The 19,224-nt window shown below is 36.0% G+C and overlaps 1 protein-coding gene across 1 annotated transcript in view; it reads left to right on the top strand.

Annotated features, from left to right (window-relative positions):
• Positions 1–19,224, top strand: part of MARCH11 (membrane-associated ring finger (C3HC4) 11) — a 69,719-nt gene that overhangs the window by 50,275 nt on the left and 220 nt on the right. Inside the window, exons 5-6 of the mRNA XM_009325004.1 lie at positions 11,271–11,463; positions 19,131–19,224. The exon at positions 19,131–19,224 is cut by the window's right edge and continues 220 nt beyond it. Coding sequence (XP_009323279.1) covers positions 11,271–11,463; positions 19,131–19,224 — 287 coding nt within the window. The remainder of the gene's footprint in view (positions 1–11,270; positions 11,464–19,130) is intronic.

Genomic DNA, 19,224 nt, shown 5'->3' with positions numbered 1-19,224 from the left:
GGCCAGGTTATCTAAGTACTGAACCATTGTTGCCTCTGACATGTGAATCCCTAAGGATGTGACCCTTGGTTATGACATTAAATTTGTGACTATTTTTCAACTCCCCTCAGTAACTATGCTGACTACTCCTTTTCCAGTACTGTGACAGAAGTCGGGAAGATTCTTGGGATAGAGACATGCTTCATCAGGCGTTACACTTTTTAGCAGGAGTTACACTGTCTTTCTTTTTCTTTTGGTAATGAAGACCTAATTCCATTCACTTTAGGGGAATCATAGAATCACAGAATCATAGACTGGTTTGGGTTGGAAGGGACCTTAAAGATCATCTAGTTCCAACCCCCCTGCAATGAGCAGGGACACTTTCCACTAGACCAGGTTGCTCAAAGTCCCATCCAACCTGGCCTTGAACACTTCCAGGGATGGGGCGTCCACAACTTCTCTAGGCAAGCTGTTCCAGTGTCTCACCACCCTCATAGTAAAGAATTTCTTCCTTATATCTAATCTAAATCTACCCTCTTTCAGTTTTAAACCGTTAAACCTCATCCCATCACTACACTCCCTGATAAAGGGTCCCTCCCCATCTTTCCTGTAGGCCCCCTTAAGGGGGAAGAGGGTTTTGCAGAATATGTTTTATGATATGAAAAAAAAATGACTTTAGAAAGTTAAATAACTTTATTTACAGACTCAAATTCATATGGGAATTTGCATTGCTCCAAAGGGGTGATTAATTTGCATCTCTCATGTTTATTTTCATTAATAAAGCAAAGCACTTTCTGAAAATTTCTGTATGTGCTGGAAGGCTGCAATCCTACTGCTCAGTCTGCCTATGGTGCTCGCATCTCTGCAGGGTGTTGTGGGTCCAAAGTAGCAGCTGCTTAGCTGCTATATCTAGTCTTTTGTTGTCTAGAGACAACAAAATGTGACTGTGTTTATAGACATAAACTTGAAAAGTGACAATTCACAGAAGAGTAAGTGGTTTTTTGATAAGCGTGTTTTCCATATGGACAGCATGTACTTACCTTTCATTCTCTTAGGTGCTTCTTATATTTGAGAGAAACTGAGGGTATTTTTATTTTTATATCTCTATTTGTACTGCAAGAGATTGCACATGGGTTATGTGTAAATTATATAAGCACCATTAAGCCAAGAATAATTTATAGTTTAGGGACTTTCAAACACAACGATATGAACGGGTATTAGTTTTTGATATTATAACCATTGCTTCTTGCAGTACTACGAATGCTGATGCACAATATAACAAGTCAGAAAGCTGGGTGTTTTCAGTGTTCAAAAGCATCAGCTATATTGTGCAATTTCATGTAATTGCTCCAAAGGATTTCAGACATATTCATGATATGGTTAGAGAGAAATATAGTTTCTGGTGTAGTGTATACTATAAAGGCAACTATTTTCTTTTTTTACAGATAGAGCTATCATATTGCACGATACTTAGTATCTAAATTGCCACTTTCTGTAATTAAGCACTACATCTTATACGTTTTCGGATCTTAAAAATGGAGTCTTATAAGTAACTGGGTGATCAAAACCATGGCTACCCCAAACTATTAGAAAAAATGTGATTACTGATTCAAACAACAGTACCAACTAGTTTGCCATTGTGATTATGTAGCAGTACCTGAAAAAACTCAGGCAACTGACTTTTTAAATCTTGCTGTTTATAAGATTTTTTAAATTAATAACTTAATAATTAAAATAATTATTATTAATAACTGTAGTAAGCATACATTATATTAATACTTATAAATGTATGGTGTGTCTTTTTCTATCAAGTTTTAATTATTATACATGATATGTAATACATAAACCAATTATAATAAATAAATAAGTTAATTCTTCCATTAGGCCAAATTTTCAAGCAGTATGTTATTTACCATATTCATTTGCACAGTCTAAAATTTTATAATTATGACTAAGTTGTCTTCAAGTGAAGATATATTGCTAATTTAATTGATACAGAATCATTCTAATTGATTTGCTAATCTAATAAATTACATTCTAATTGACTTTTAGAGCAGGCTTTGCCAGATTTTGTACAAGCCAGAACCCAGGACTGACATCTTCATGATTACATGCTAGTAGATAATACTTGGTATTCTTATCATCCTGCCTTTTAACCTTTGCCCAAGATATACATAATCTTGCTTAGGGATTAGACAAGGCAACAGCCTTACCTCTGATATGTTTCTTTAGTCTTTTTGTTGCCCTCAAAATCTGAAGTTTCCTTTGTTTTGTATTTTACAAAGAAGCACATGAAATCTTCCCTCATGTTCTGTGTCTTCCAGACGTTCACATGAAAATCCTGATCCCATTCTGTGAATTAGTTTTTGTTCAGGGCCAAAAAGGCCAAAGGCCAATATTTGCACTCAAATGCAAATTGAGGTTGTACCTGGTGAGGTTGTATCCTTCACTGCTGAAACACATCATTGCCATGTAGCGATAGGAGGAAGATTGGACAGTGAAGGTGATTCTTTGTGCCTAACCAAGGGTACAGAGTTGTTTTGTGCCAGAACTATTGTGAAATCCCTGATTCTTAGCTATAAATAATGTTGCTGGATGCAGGGGAATCCAGTGACAACAGACGGTGATGCACTACTTGATTTCATGTCTTTGGATTCATGGACTGCCTAGAAACAGATAGTAGAAAGCAGTAAATACTGTGTACTTTAAACAAAATGTTGGTAATTGATGCTTTACAACTTCTTAACTGTGCTTATCCAATTGAATTTGTTTGTACATCCACATTCTTTGGCTCCATCATCTAACCATCATTTTGTGTTGCGCCTGGATTGGAAAAACACTTTAATACTTAGCATTTTCCACCCTTTTTACAGTACTTAAATGCCTTAGAAGAGTCCTCTTTCAGTCTTGTTTCAGTAAACTGGGAACTTTGAACTCTGAAATTCCAATGTTATGGCATTTCTTCCACCTTCACATCATTTGTATGGCTCTTTTCCAGGAAAGGCCTTTCCACGACCTCTTTTTCAGGATCCAGAACCCACTGAAATAGGCCAGTGTCAAAAATAGGTCCTGATGCTTTGTACCATACTAAAATCATCTCCTTACTCATCCCTATGGAGGTGATATGAATAGAGGAATCAATTTCATTTGCTTTCTGTTTGGTTCAGTGAACATCAATGTATTGTATGGGAATTGGAAGTGTTCCAATAAATTACTTTGAAGGAGTTCTACTATTGAATATCCTGAATACCATGTAAATTTCAGTTATTAAAATAGTATCTTTAGAGGTGGAAGTTTAAAACCTTGCTTTAACTCAGCTGAACAATGGGTTTGAGTCAAGGTATCTCACAAGGGAATGCACCAGCCATTAGGGTGTAGAATATTCTCAGATAAACCCTCTGTGTTTGCTCTTGTATGGGTTGTAAAAAATATTTAATTATCCATAGAGTCAAAAAGACAGAGAAGGAGTAGCCAGCACTTTCAGCAAGTCCAGCTAGCAGTTTCAGTAGATGAGCTGGAATTAATACTTGAATACTTTCAATGAGATAGACGAGAAGACCTCAAGAACAGATGATCCCTCTATATACTGACTGGTGGCCAGGGCATTTTTGTCGAAGAGGCTTGTTCTGTCCCTCCATGCTGAGCAATTTTTTACACATCTTTGGTGAGTGCATTAATATCATAATGAGCAACACGATCTTAGCCTCATGCTCAGCATTTTTTCAGTTAAAAGTATTCAACAGTTTTAGCTAGAATTTACAAACAGTTCCTTTCCCAGGAGAGAAGGAAAAAGCAACTCCAGAACCCTTTTTGATACCGTCTGTTTGTGTCCAGAGAAGTACAGAGTTGTATAGGCAAAACATAGTTAACCCTCCTAAGTGACTTGACGGCATGAAAATTGTTAACACCTCCTTCACACAACTGGCTTATAAGCTTGCTGAGACGTACTTCCTCTCAGTAATTGGAATAAATGTTAGAATTAGAATAAATGTTAGTAATTAGAATAAATGTTTTTTTCTCACCTATCCATAACATGACAGTCTATGCTTGAGCTGTTTTCAGTTTAATTTTGCAGATCATCTTTGAGTTACAGAGAATGCAACAACCATGGCAGGCTTTCATTTCCTCCATTCATTCATATTTAATTTTCATATAACGCTACCAAGAGCACAGCTAGGTTGCAATGAAACTCAGTATTTCCAATAAAGCTGCAACAGAAATCGAACAGTTCCTGCTTTACAGAAGGAATAGTATTTATTCACGTAGAGTAGTAATTTTTGTTCACTGGCTTTCACCAAATATACACGTGTCCATGGAATGTTCAAAATAGTGGTGAACTAAGCCACTAAGCTAAACTTAATTGGCTAGAGTCTCATATGAGTTAAAAGCCGACTTGAGAATAATTCACTTTAACCTTACATATTTCTCACAGATACATCTCTACAACACACCATGGCTTTTAAGTGTTCTGTGATATATATTTTGGGCAGAATGTGATCCTGGTAGATTGACAAGCAATTCTTAATGAAAAGTGGAAATCAAGAATCAAAAAAATACTATTTGGTACAAATAGGACATTTAGCAGGTTTCATATTTTGGTTTCATATGCTTTTAGGTGTTGAGAATACTGTTAGTTACTGTGGAATGATTCCTGGTTCAAGTATGCTCATTATTAAAGGGCCAGCCTTTCTTTTGAGACTGGATAAAATTGCGATCCTTATTTTAACAGACAGGAGGATTAACAGGCTGGATCAATATCCTTATTTTAATCGACAGGTTTGGATGTTTCCAGAAACTCTGAATGCCTCAAACTGGAGAGGGAGTTCACCTCCATGTACTGTTAAAACTAAATACCCACTTTCTGTCTCTAAGAGAGTGAAAATGGTCACAAAATCTTGCAGTCTTGCCTCATTCCTTTGATTTTTTGGCCAGCAGCAAGAGATAACTACTAATAATTTTTCAGCTCTGCTTGTGGTCTCAGATCTTGATTCTAACATCATTAAAAAAAATCATAAGATGAAATGTTAAACTATTCTGCTGAACAGTGAACGTGCAATAAATAGTAAGATTTTGCAAAATGAATGTGATAGAGTTTGAAGATTTTGTACATTGCTCAGGATGTCCAGACTTCTGGGCACTCAGAAATCCAAGATGTGTCTATTGTAGGTGTAGATGTTCTACTCAGTTGTGTACATGCAGTAAGCCAACACTTCCAGGAGCTATCAGCTAAATTGCTTATATGGTGCATGGATGGACGGTATCTCCACAGTAAACGTTACGCTTTCAGAATGTCCCAAGTAAAATATTGGTACAGCTTTCCAAGCAAACTGAGAAGTTACATACAAGCCAAACTATCTGTATTCATGAGCTCTCTGATACATGAAAAGATAATGGGCATTATGACTACAGGCACTCTATGTGTTAATAATTTATCAAAATAGGTAAGCATTAATGGTGAGCTGCAATTTTTGTGGCATTGATTCCTTTTAAAAAAAAGACATAGAAATAGAAGTCTGTAGCCAAAAATGACATTTCAACTGTTTGTGTGTGTATGTGTACTCAAAACTATACATTGTCTATCCAGGCTGGTCAGTAAGTTAGCAATATCACTGCATCTTAGATCATGTAGTCAATGTGTGCTTTCTGCAAAACATGTTAGAAAACTTAATTATCTAATCATCTAGACTACTAACAAGATAAAGTAAGGAACAGGCATTTCAAAAATGGTTTGTTAGACCTAAATCATTGTGCTCTTTTGCTTCTGTAAGAGTTTTATTCATACGTACACAGATTGCAAATCCTATTATGCATAATGAATGACGGTAGGAAAGAACTTCTTGTCAGAACTGTCTGATTCTAGCAATCAGAGCAATTAGAGCAATCTAACAAAAGCTTTTTGAAGTCATATAATTGATATGTCTTCAGGTTAATCATATTATGTTATAATAGGTCATTGCCAGCGATTTTTAGTTACTTTTATATAAAATAAGCATTCCAGAATGACTAGAGGGAATGAGAGGCTTCAGTCAGCAGTGTCTATAATAAGGTGTGTTTCTGAGAGAACAGAGTGGGGTAACCCCCAACAGCTCTTTGGTTTAAGGAATTGTGGTGGATTACAAACTGGGACAGTTGAAGCAGGTACACATTGGGGAGCCATAAGGAAATTTCAGATGTTCTTTATTAAGGATACAGGAAAACCCGTAGTTTCACTGCAGACGTTTTTCATGTAATGTATTCTACATACAAGCACAGTCTCAGTCAGTACTTTTTAGATCAATTTACTGCCATGTATTTTACAATAATCAATGGGCTTTTACAAGGCACCATTAAAAAAAATGCAAGTTAATATCACTTTATCTCAAAGATGACAGATCTTTGTATATTATATCCATCTTTATGTTAGTAAGGACATGGATATAACTGTATTAACTTTATTCTTTAACAGTTAATCCATCAAAGCAACATGTTTCTTTCAACTTCTGGAAGTCTCAACCTCAAAAAATAAGGAATTATGCAGTATTTCTGCTTGACAGAGCCCTTAGAAGAAAAGCGGAGCAATGTTTCTGGGGTCAGCATTAGAACTATAGCGTACGATTCATGTACTAGACTCCCAAATGATTCATGAAAGGAAGACCAGTGGTAAATAAAAGATTAAAAGAGCCAAACATAATGAAGTGTCAGTAGAATTAAAAGTGTAGGAAGTTTGCAAGAGACAGACAGTATTACATTAAAATCAGAAGCATGAATTATATTTTGTTTATGAAGGCACCATTTTCAAAGGAAGATTTCATCATAGTATATTAAAGTAAAATGCGTTCTTTTCATGGGCAACAGGGATGGCATGGTAAATCATAACACTACAGATATGATGGGAAGGAATATGAAATGGGATCCCGTTTCACAGATATTTAAATGAGATTTAATCTGTCTTTGAAAAATTGCTCACATTATTTTAGCTGTCTAGATACAAAATATTTAAAATTTTCTTGCAACTTCTAGTTTTTAAGCAAAAATGGTAATCTTTCTCGTATTTATTTTTTAGGGCCATGTACTTTACAGAAGCTGACACCAAAAGGCTGTATAGATCTTTTCTAACTTGGCAAAATACTTAGCAAAAAGAACTGTTACTGATTATGGAATGTATAGTCAGCAAATGACAAAAACAAATTAGGAAGTCATAATATAATTTATAATCATGAGCAATTAAGAGTTGTGAGACAAGTTATGTGAAGAAAATGAGAAACTTTTATGGAAATAATGGATTTAAATTATGACACACTAATAATGAGATAATTCAATTTGGAATGTTAAATAATTCAGTCTGTTAAATTCTAAATGCAATTTCTCAACACTAACTATCGCTGAATTATTCTTACTGCATTATTTTTGTGACCTCTTTATTGTAAGCTGTTAATTTGACATTAAAAGGTGAAGTGATTATAACAACATGTAACAGGGCATACAATAAGGTAAATGATGGTGAGAAATCAAATAAAGTTTAACCCGCTTTTGGTACTATAAAAAGAACCTTAGTCTTAGAAAAGGAGTCTTCTGTTCCTGGGTGTCTGTCAGAGTGTATACTCACACATAATAGCTATGCTGTAAGACTTCAGGTAGAAGAAAACAGTGTGACCACAACTCCAGTTCCTCTTCACAAGCCTTGTTATGAAATGCAATGCCACCAAACAATATAGTCCTATGTAGTTCCTCTTGTTGCCTAATGGCTAACACTGTCCATGGCTAAGTAAAGGACTGAACCTTCCAAACTTATTTACATATGAATAATGTCATAACTACGGAATAACATTCTTCATTATGTGAAAAATACGTCTGTCTCAGTAAGATCTGTTTGCTTTTTATAATTTGCACCCAAACTCAAAACTTAAGGGAAAAAAAATCAAGACACTCATTTCCCAAGAGGCAATCTTGGGTTGTTCTGAATCAAAACTGATTGGAGGGGGGCAAGGAGGAGGAAATTTCAGTTGAGGTAAGTTAGCCATCAGGAACATCCAGAGTCTTCTTGCCATTAGCGCTAAGGTGGGACATACGCAGAACCCAAGTTAAACATGTTAGAGCTTAATACTAATCCATCCCACACTATGACTGTTACGGTGTTGGATTCTTATGGCAGACTGCCTAGCACTAGGAGGCAAGTTAGCAGTTTCGCATAAAACTGGGCATCTTGAATGCCTTCCATCTTATGCATACAGTCCTTCCTCCTCTATCTACTGCGGGGTCTCATCAATTAGCTTAACTTACAGATTACACTAATAGGGAGGTAACTTTCCTAAAACGTTTAAATTGCTTGGGTATTGCTGACCTTCATATTGAGGAAGGTGGAGGACTATAGTTTCTTTTGTAGAAGAAAGGCAGTGAATACCACAAAGGCCAAAGTAGATGAGTAATAGAAAAAAACATCCAACCCCCTTTTGGGGTTCTTGGTTGTTTTGTTTTGTTGTTCTTTGTTTTGTTTTGTTTTGTTTTGTAACTGTTCTTTGATTTTTAAAGGCAAAGAAGTTAGGAACTACAACATGTGCAACGCTTGAGCATTTTCTCAGTAATTGGAGTGGTTCCCCTTCCTGGTTCATAGCATGCTAATATGCTGAATCTTTGGAATTACTGAATTTATTGAGGTTGAGAGATTCAATTGCTTGCATTCTTGACAGACAATTCATCTGATCAGGAGAACAGCAAAATAACTAGAACACATTCTTGAGAAGATGCTAGGAAGAGGTGAGGATCATATCTATCGTTCTTAGGACTTTTCAAGGCCAAGCTTTTGTAGAAAGAAGAAGTTTGAGTAAGCCAACATGAGATGGAAAAAGATGGTACGAGTGGTTGATTCTGGTTGGCAGTGGGAGATAGGAATAGAAATTGGTTGTCAGACAACACCAGAATAAGGGATGGGCTTTATAGCTAGACTGCATGCTACATTACTTATCCCAAATGTTTGGACTACTTTTCCTTCTATTCAGTGCTATATTTGCAGAATAATTATGAGTAATCTAAGTTTAAAAAAAAAAAAGAAAATCAAAATAAGCTGAAGTGAGTTTATGAACTTCTGCATTGCTGAAATTGCACTGTGAAATATCTGCTGTTTATTTCAGTGACATAACAGTTTTTTCCATTTATTGCCAGCTTCTTCCATGAATTTGACAGTTTAATATTTTGTGACAGTTAAAGCTTTACTTCATGTAAATGTACTTTGATTTCAAGCATTCTGAACAAATCTATTACAAGTCTGTCTCACACTGATAATGAAAGAAGCTAGAAAGAGATACATAACGAAGAGCATTTTTGACAGTTTTCTGCCAAGTCACACTATGTGGCTTCAGCTGAGAAATGAGAAATAATTTTGTTGAACATATCCCTGTAGAGTCTAAAGAGAGTTCTATGAATTTCAGTCCTGACATTTAAATCCTGTATACAACTAATATCTGAGTCATGAGCAGCTCACACCGTTCTGTCATGCATCACTTGTTAATGACCTTCCTTGAACTTATGTCGTGGTTTAACCAAAACCAGGATACATTAAAAAAATTTCTGACAAAGGAAATTAGTATCCATAGTTGCTTTACCATGAAAAGGTATTATTAATATGAATAGCCCCATTCCAAACCCTGAAGTTCAATGAAATAGCTAGTATGAGTTTAATAAGTTCATTATAAAAGAATAGTATTTCAAGATAGACAATTTACAAATTGTTATACAGCTGTCTTTTGTACTATTATATTCAGAAGGCTGCAACAAGAGAAGGCATGCAGCACCAGATGTGCAAATTAGGCAACAGTTAATGGAAAAAGCTGAAAGAGATGAAAGGGGCAAAGGACTTCATTGCTCACCCAGGCTCTTCACAGTGGTACCTGACAGGAGGAAGAGAGCTTAAGATGGAACAAAAGAGGATCAGCCTGGATATAACAAAAACATTTTTTAATAAAAACATTTTTCAAGAAAAACATTTTTCAACCTGAGGGAAGTGGAACAGGTTGCCCAGAGAGGCTGAACAGTGTCCATGCTTGGAGGTTTTCAAGGTGTTACTGAATAAAGCCCTGAGCAACCTTGTCTGATCTCATCACTGACCCTGTTTTGAGCAGGAAGTTAACTAGAGACCTCCCACAGCCCCTTGCCACCTGAATTATTCTAGCATCATATGATCATACAGTACTGGGTACCCAACTGCTGGTAAAACCAGAAAGCTTTCATAAAGTAACAGTAAAAAGGAAAAATTATTGCCAGATGGGAAACGAGGTAATAGAGCCCTTACTTCAGTAGCTCTTTCTCCACTTACTCCCTATTGCAACCGTATAAGGGGACAGGTATGTTCAAAGTTAGGAACAGGAAAGATGGCAGTCTACAAAGCCTGCGTACTAGCTCTTGAGTAGGTGATGGGGCTAGAGTGGGGAGTCTGCCAAGCTAATTTAGACAATTACAGCCAAGAAAGACTATTTATGTCAAGGGTAATCTAGAATGCTTTTTTCCTTATGCTGTGTTTTGCTTTTGTGACTCTTTGTTTTAACAAAATTTTATTTCTATTCTTATCTTGACAGAATTCAGTAAGCATACTCTTTTATATTTAAATCTTGTCACACTATAAATCTGAGTCACCTCACATACAGAGGATACAGCCTTCCCTGGAAAGGTGGACGTAATTGAGGTGCACTGAAAAGAAATGTTCATGCTGCCTATATTCAGGGCTCCTCCTGAGTCTTCAGGTTGCTTCCATACTAGGCTGCAGGTCTCTCTTTGTAATGTAACACTGGTTGACCCGACTCCCTTTGTATGTCCGGAGATAACCTGGAACTTCTTTGGTGAGCAGCAGGAAAGTGGAAAATGGCTTCAGACTTGAGTGGGGCGGGATGGAAAGGAAAGTTGTCACTTTCAACTTGTCACACTAACATAAAACATAGTTAAGATTGTCTTCCCAACATTTTTTTTATTCTCTTCATTAGCCTCCAAATATGAAAGGCTGAGTTTCATTCCTAAGACTAAATCTTTTTTTGTCTATGTATTCAAAACAGAAATAAAACTATTAACTCTTCTGAAGTTCACAGCTAGATGGTGATGATAGTGACGCTGGAGGAGATGGAGAAGCAACTGTTAGTTTCACTTTAGCTAAAAGTGAAATAGGTAAAAAAAATTATATAAAATGTCAGTATCGAGGATATTAGTAAAGATCTATGAAGATATGTATAAATATTAAAATAATTTCTGATTTCAGGAAAAAAGTGGACTTGAATGTACAATCACAGAAAATAACATTTTTATCTTATACAACTTTGTTTCTCTTTTAGTGGCAAAGCATTACTATAACACTGGTTGAGAAAGTGCAGATGGTTGCTGTAATCCTAGGATCTCTGTTCTTAGTAGCAAGTGTGACTTGGCTTCTATGGTCAGCCTTCAGCCCTTATGCAGTGTGGCAAAGAAAGGACATCCTTTTTCAAATCTGCTATGGAATGTATGGTTTTATGGATCTAGTATGCATAGGTAAGCTCAAAATCTTTAAACAGCACAGATTGTGGTTTAAGACTGTGACTATATCTATTTTTCTAATTGGTCACTCTAATTGATTATTGTGGTTTAACCTGGCAGGCAGCTAAACACCACACAGCCGTTTGCTCACTGCCCCCCACTCCCAATGGGATGGGGGAGAGAATCAGAAAAAAAAAAAAAATTATGGGTTGAGATAAAGACAGTTTAATAGGACAGAAAAGGAAGGGAAAAGAATAATAATAATGATAAAAGAATATACAAAACAAGTGATGCACAATGCAATCGCTCACCACCCGCCAACCAATGCCCAGCCAGTTCCCGAGCAGCAGTCACCACCCCCCGGCCAACTCCTCCCAGTTTATGTACTGAGCATGACGTCGCATGGTATGGAATATCCCTTTGGCCAGTTTGGGTCAGCTGTCCTGGCTGTGCCCCCTCCCAGCTTCTTGTGCACCTCCAGCCTTCTCAGTCGGTAGAGCATGGGAAGCTGAAAAGTCCTTGGCTAGTGTAAGCACTGCTTAGCAACAACTAAAACATGGGTGTGTTATCAACATTGTTCTCGTCCTAAATCCAAAACCCAGCACTGTACCAGCTACTAAGAAGGAAATTAACTCTATCCCAGCCGAAACCAGGACACTGATCACTCCAGTTCTTTGCAGATTTATTCTCAGCTGGTACCTTTGGCAAATACTTCTTTTTACAGTGTTACAAATACTGCAAAGAGAATAGAACCAAAGATTACTCTCAGATTCATCAAAGCGTGGCCCCAAGATCTTAGTGGTAAGAACAGGATCAGTTTCAATTTCTTGAAAAAATAGACCGCTAGCAAAGTTCAGGAAGTTAAATAGATGAAAATAACAAAGACATTATTAAAATAATTAGTAAAATTACGTGCTGTCGAGTCTTCTACTGATGCCACTTTGCATTAGGTTGTACCATCATGAAGTGCAGAAGCAGCCCTTGAGGTTGTCATCAAACTACATATCCAAAATAAAGTTGCACAGACTTATATAGGTCACTGTGCTAGTAATAGAAAAGAGCAGAGAAGACACACGAGTTTTTTGTACATCATAAACAGTTACAAAGCACTCTAATAATGCTAACTTACTATACTATTAAAAAGTCTCAAGTCATTTAATTCTAGCTGAAATCTTATAAAAGAAAGTGCAATTTACTGCAAAGCAATTTTGATCAGTTTTGAAATTTCTGAAATATACTGGACCCAGAAATATTAAATAGAAATCCTTTGGTATTTGATAAAACAACCTTGAATTGATTGTTAGAATAGCTGTGATTATTTGCACAGAAAATTTAATAATTGCAGCAAACATTAAACCACATTCTTAGAATTACAATTCCAAGAAAATCCAGACGTCAGATGCTATCTGATGTTTGCTTTGAGATTTCTGAGTGATAAATGTTTGTGTTATCCCAATCTCATATATGGGAATTCAGAAGGACAGTGCTGAGTTCTGCTCAATAAAGGTGCAAAGAAACAGGCGTTTGCTCCAACCATAAAGCCATATCATCTTTTATTGAAACCATCTCATTACTGTAAGAGTATTTATATTTCAGCTGGATCAGCAGTTCTGTTTATTTTGTAATTTTTCTAAGAGAAGCCCACTCTGGAATATTTTAGAACACAGGCTTTCTTCTGTGAACCCAAATCTTTGCAGACACAAGAATGAATAGAATCTAGATCTCTAATACTCTGGACAAGTGCTCAGCTTTTAAAGGGAAAAGAGGGCTCAGCTACATGTCCTCTTACATGCTGATTCCCGAATACCACTTTTTCCGGCTTAACACTTAGTATTGACATTTTTGCTTTTGTTTAAAAAAAACACTAAGTGAAGACAAAATGTGCTTCAGGCATTCTAAACTTTTCATTTATATGGAATTCTGTTTTTTCACAAAGATTACAATTGTAAAAAATTTATTTTGGTATGCATCAACTAGTTGGAATGACCAGTTATTTCAAACTATTTCCATTTCTTTCCGTTTGTTTGACTGTTAAAACACCTAAGCCAAATTAATCTCAAAATCAATTGAGAACGTCTGTGGGTGATCAGAAAATTTAATGTATTTATCTGTAGAAGTAAACTATTGTAAGGCTAGCCTTCAATAGATTGGTACATGCAGTTATGTAGCTGCCTTTCAAGCCAGCCAGGCTCAGGCCACCTCTGGACTGGAAGCTACTGAACTAAGATGCACCCCACATGGCTATGGAGCTTCTAGCCTAGCTGGCACCATGCAGGAGCAAAGTAGACATGCAGCTTTCTTCACCCACCAGACAAACTGACTTGCCTGTAATTACATAAATGCATATTTTATGGTCCAATAATAAATAATACATGGAAATTTTTATGTAAAATTGACTATAATTAAACATATTTGGACACTGTTTTGTAATTACGAAGTTTGGTGCAGATATGACTTAACAGTTTACTAAACTATATCTGGAAATTCAGGAAGCTGTATAAAGGAGGTTTGGTAATTGTAGAATTCTGATGATCCAGATTCATTCGGCCCATTTATTCTGCATATAATTTCAAGTAATCTGCATTCTGTAAGCTTGTAAGACCAAGAGTTCTTGTAACTCTTGAAAATATTTATTAATATATTCAACTTTATTCAATTTTATCTTTTTATTTCATCATAAAGGGAGGGATTTTAGACTGATAGGTTTAATTTAAAACATTCAAATAAAGTTCTCTAATAGATGGATGTAATTATTGCTCATGAATGATTTAAAAAAACCCCAACACTGTCTATTATGCTGATGACTTCCCAAAGGCATTAACATATGATTTTACCATTGCATATTATATGTACTCTCTTATATCATAAAGCTTGTAATGCTTACAGCCAGCCACAGTTCTGACTTAGTATTTCCTCTCCGCTCATTTGTGTTTAGTCATCCATGGCATTCTCTTAGTTTTCAACAGGATTTACAGTGAGTGAATACCTATACTCCCACTGGAATCTCTCTTAATTTCAGTGAAGAATCTATGCAGACATGTGGGTTTTCCTGTGCAGCACATATTTCAAGACAAGTGCTTGAGTTGCTGGTGGTATGACCAAGACTTATTCCAACTGCCTTCAGTTATGCCTCCCTATAGCTTTGCATAAACAATATGAATATTTTTGGTCATTTGTGAAGTGCAAATATCTGTACTCTTTGAAATGTTTTGTTGTCATAATTTTTAAAAGCAGTTTTACCAAAGGTAATGACATAATGACATATTTATATGACATCTTTGAAAACTTGCACATATTAATTTGTTTTCCCAATGAGTGATTTATATACCATAGGTAGCACACCACCCACTTTCTTATCAAGTAAATGACATGTAACTTGTATTTTAATTCTTGGTCTTGATTATCTTTTCATCAAAAGAAATATCCCAAAGATTACAGATCACCAATATAATATGTTCTATTCATTCCAGTGCACATATTTTATTGGTATCCATTGCTTTTCTTGTTCCACTCTAAATTTTTCTAGAATTCTAGTTTCTTCCTAACAGGATCATCTTTTTTACTTATCAGTGTTAATTTCAATCCTACAAGTCACTAGTTTGTACATTTCTGCATCTAAGCTGGGCGTAAAGCTGTTCTCTCTGAAACTTGCTGATGGTAGAAGTTTTCCCAAGGCAAACCTTGAACATTTTAATCAAGTAGAACTACTGCCTATGAAACCCAGAGCAACTGCAGTGATAGTGCTAAGATCAGACCATCTACACAGGGATTACTAAAGGGAATGAGTTCATGAGTGGAAAGGAAATATGAAAGGAAAGAATTAATAACACCCTTATTTAGCCACTGAAGGACAGTACAGCAAGTCTTTGCCATTCTGCTTTGTAGACCGAGCAATTATTTCTCATAACAGTGAGGTCATATAATTTTATATATTTTCACTGGAAAAAAATCATAACTACTAGTCATAACTGGTTCTAACATGAACAAAACCTCTCACAAATAATAACAGCTCACTTGCAATCCCAGAACAACAGTGCAGCTCCTTTAAAGCGTGAAAAGCAACTGTAACATTGCACTAGGAACATGAGTGGTGCCAGTACTATGGCAAGGGAGTAAAAGATGGGAGCCAACATGAGGTGTGAATAGCCCTCTGAAAGCCTCTTCTTCCCCACCAAGGAACTTGAAGCAACATTCATGTAACTCCCTTAGTTGTAAAAATGTACAGGCTGAAGTTATTTATAATGAATGCATCTAGCTGCACTTAATATTTCTCTACTCAGAAAGTCAGTCTTTCACTAATTCTAAATAGTTTAGAGAGACTTTTATTGCTATGTTTAGAGTGGACATGTTTCACTTTAATGCTTTAAGCACTTTATTGTATACTTTTTTGTATCTATGGACCTTAGAATAAGATTAAGAGATGACATTTTGTCCAGTAGTAAAGTCTGTTTCTGAAAAGGGTCTTTTATTCCCAGGTAAAAGTTTGTGATGTTTCTGGGAGGACCATTCCTAAATGATTACAAGTAAGATTAGTGTGATAAATAAGACAACATTGGAACCTAATACCACATCTGAACTAAGAGGAGTTGCCTTTTTGTAAAGACATTCAGGATGAAAAATTTCAAGTGTTCTTGTGACTCAGGGTAAGGAATCCTCTGGATAGAGTGAAAGAATCTCATAGTACTCGGCAATAAAAGAAAAGAAAATTATGATCTCCCCATAATCCTACTTTCTGGATTCCACTACAATCGCTACATCTTACAAATGAATCCTGAAGGCTTCTTAGAGCCTTTAGGACATTTTGCCAGGTCCATCATCCCAAAACTCTGTTCCTTGTAGATATTAATTGGACAGAATGTCAGAACAGCTAACAGTAGTGAATTCTAACACTTCCTCTTGGGATCATCTGGGTCAAACAAGTAATTTTTTTTCCCCTAGGACTGTGCAACTATGTCCTCTGTGCTGTTGAAACCACAGTATTTGGAACAAGTCAATATTATTCATGGATTTATCCTTGTCTTCTCTCTCATATCCTCATTCATTGCTGTGGAAGTGTTTAGAAGATTCTTTACCATTTTCTTACTAACTAGTGACTACATTAGTGACTAACTACTTATATTTTGAGCATCAGAACTTTATTGGAACTGGAAGATCTCCAGCATTTAAACCTTACCTGGGTTTTCCCTTGTTTGTGGTCTTGGAACTGTTGGTGCTGAGAACCTTTTCCCCCCAGCCCCTGGAAAATATCTTTCAAAGAGACAAAAGATCTCTTGGAATTCTTTTGCCTCTTCTACATAGTTTTTTTTTAAATCTGTAGTTTTATCAGATGGGAACTAAAGCTTTTTACGGGAGGAATTATGAAAGTACTCCTTTGCTCCTTCAGCATTGCCAAATGTGACTTTATTTCAAGGCTTGTAATATTTGATCCTTTGTTCCTTAGCTCTTTTAGAGCATATGTGAATAACAGCTTTCACTTTTAAAGAAAACTTCTCTTCCTTGCCATTGTTGAGAAAACTTTGAAAACATAATTTCAGTAAATCCTGAAAGCTCAAAAACAGTAGAAGAGACCTCCTTAAAAGCAGAAGTCCTATGACTTTTTCTGTCATAATTTTGGGAGGATACTTTTGACTGTTTAAATGTACTACATGTACCTCAATGATCCTTTCTCAACTGCTTCTTTCTCTATTCTGAAATATGTTGCTCAGGTTCCAGTGGAGAGCAGGCAGGTATCAAAAATGTTTACATTGGATTAAATATGTTCTCTCAATTTTGCTTCTTCACGGTCTTGAAGGAAATTGGGCCAAAGAATACTATGATCCAGTGACAGGTAGAAGGAAAATTATGCTCATCTCCCTTATCATTCTAGAGGAAATCCAACAGAAAAAAAAAAGCGGGGGGGATCTTAGTCACAGCAATAAAACCATGGCTTATTTGGTTTGTAAATTTTGTAGGTTGTCAAACACATTTATCCTTTTTAAGTCAATATAGCCAGTCTTGAAGGTGCATTTATGTATTAACATGGCTGCTAAATTTTTAGGACAGGTTGCTTTATATATATCTGAGAAGATGAAGTTAGACATCTTGCAATCAAGAAAATTTTCCACTAAAATGCTATGCTGATACAAAATACATTTAGAATACTTAACATCTTATTAAGTTTATAATGTGTTAGTTTTGCTGTATCGGATGCTTCAACGAATTCTAGGCAACTTGAAAGCCTTTCAGAGATGCTACATTTGCTATCATGTCCTTCTGAAAGCAATCTTTGTGTTTCTCCATCTTTCAGTGTAATCATCTTTAAAAATGTGTTAGAGTAGGCATTGCTATCTGCAAATCATTGCACTTGAATCTGAGGTTTGCTGTTCATATAAATGTTTTTATCATTCTTTCTGCTTGTGTCTTCTTTCTTTGAACATCTCCTTTCTGGTATCAGTTAACCCCACTAAGAGACCTCAGACACCTAAATCACAATTTCGTTGTGTAGGAACAGGTGATATACAATCTCTTGGGGTAAAGGACTATAGCCTGTGACACCGCAGATCATATTATAGATGTGGCCATGTATAGGAAAATTTTAGGCAAGAAATACACTGGACAAAAAATTTATAGATGTGTTTGGCTAGGCAGATTGCTCTCCTCCCAAAGCAGGGAGTCAGAGGAAACGTGTGACATTGCTCAGAACCATGTAGGTTACCAGGCTGGTGGAGGAACAGAGGAAAAACCTGATAAGAAGGCTGAAGTCCCACGTGTCTCCCCAGTAAATCCATATTTGAAATACTTAAATACATCTACATATATATACACATACGAAAAATGAAGAGTTTCATTTAAGTAAATAAATTGCTTGCATGCATACAATAAGCATAAATATTAGCTACGTGGAAGCTCATAAGCAGATTGGTCTGTTGAGGACTCCAGATACTCTGTATTTTCCTTGAAGGACCTTTTAAAAGATTTCCTGGGTCTCAGCAAAAAAGATGTTTCTCAACTTTTGTCTACTGAATTTTGAAGAGAAAGAAGAAAACCTATCATCCTTGCCATGCTCATCATAGTTAGTAACAACATTTAATTTCTTCTTGCTCTACTGAAGCAAGACAGGAAAGCCATTATACTTAGAGCTGTTTCAGGTTTTCATAAATCTTCCGTGCTCCCAAGTTGAACTAACAATGTGAAAACGGTTAAATTTGTTTGTATCTGTACTGAATTCTACAAAACACTCTTAAACAAGTTTAAGACCATCCTGTTCATTACAGAAGGTCTAACTTACTTAAAGATCTACTTAAACCAGTACAAATCTCAGCAAATAGTAATTACCACAAACAAGGATAACACTAGCATAAACAGACAATTTACAAATCTACCAGTAAGGTTCTTTTATATTGGTTTACTTAAACCTAAATACTTTATTTAGTTAGGCGTGCTCAGATTATTCCAGTATTGGTTATGTTGAGCTTTCATTCAGAACAATTTTATTTCCTCTACATGTTCCTGCCTCCCAAACTTAAACACGTGAATAACCAGTTGTATTGCATATGTACAATTATTTAATTATCAGAGTTACAAGTAATTTGATAGGCTCTGGCAATTGCCAGATTCATTACAACGTGTTACATCTGTGTTTGCTCTCAAAATGGTATCCAGTGACATTTTGTACAAACTTAATTTTTTTTCCTTAATTTCAGGACTGATAGTACATGAAGGTGCATCTGTTTATCGAGTGTTTAAGCGCTGGAGGGCTGTGAATCTGCACTGGGATGTGTTAAACTACGATAAAGC

Source organism: Pygoscelis adeliae, unplaced genomic scaffold (genome assembly GCF_000699105.1).
Source record: "Pygoscelis adeliae isolate BGI_AS28 unplaced genomic scaffold, ASM69910v1 Scaffold86, whole genome shotgun sequence".
Lineage (NCBI taxonomy): Eukaryota > Metazoa > Chordata > Aves > Sphenisciformes > Spheniscidae > Pygoscelis > Pygoscelis adeliae.
The sequence above is the reverse complement of the archived record's forward strand: the minus strand, read 5'-3'. Positions and strand labels throughout refer to the sequence as shown.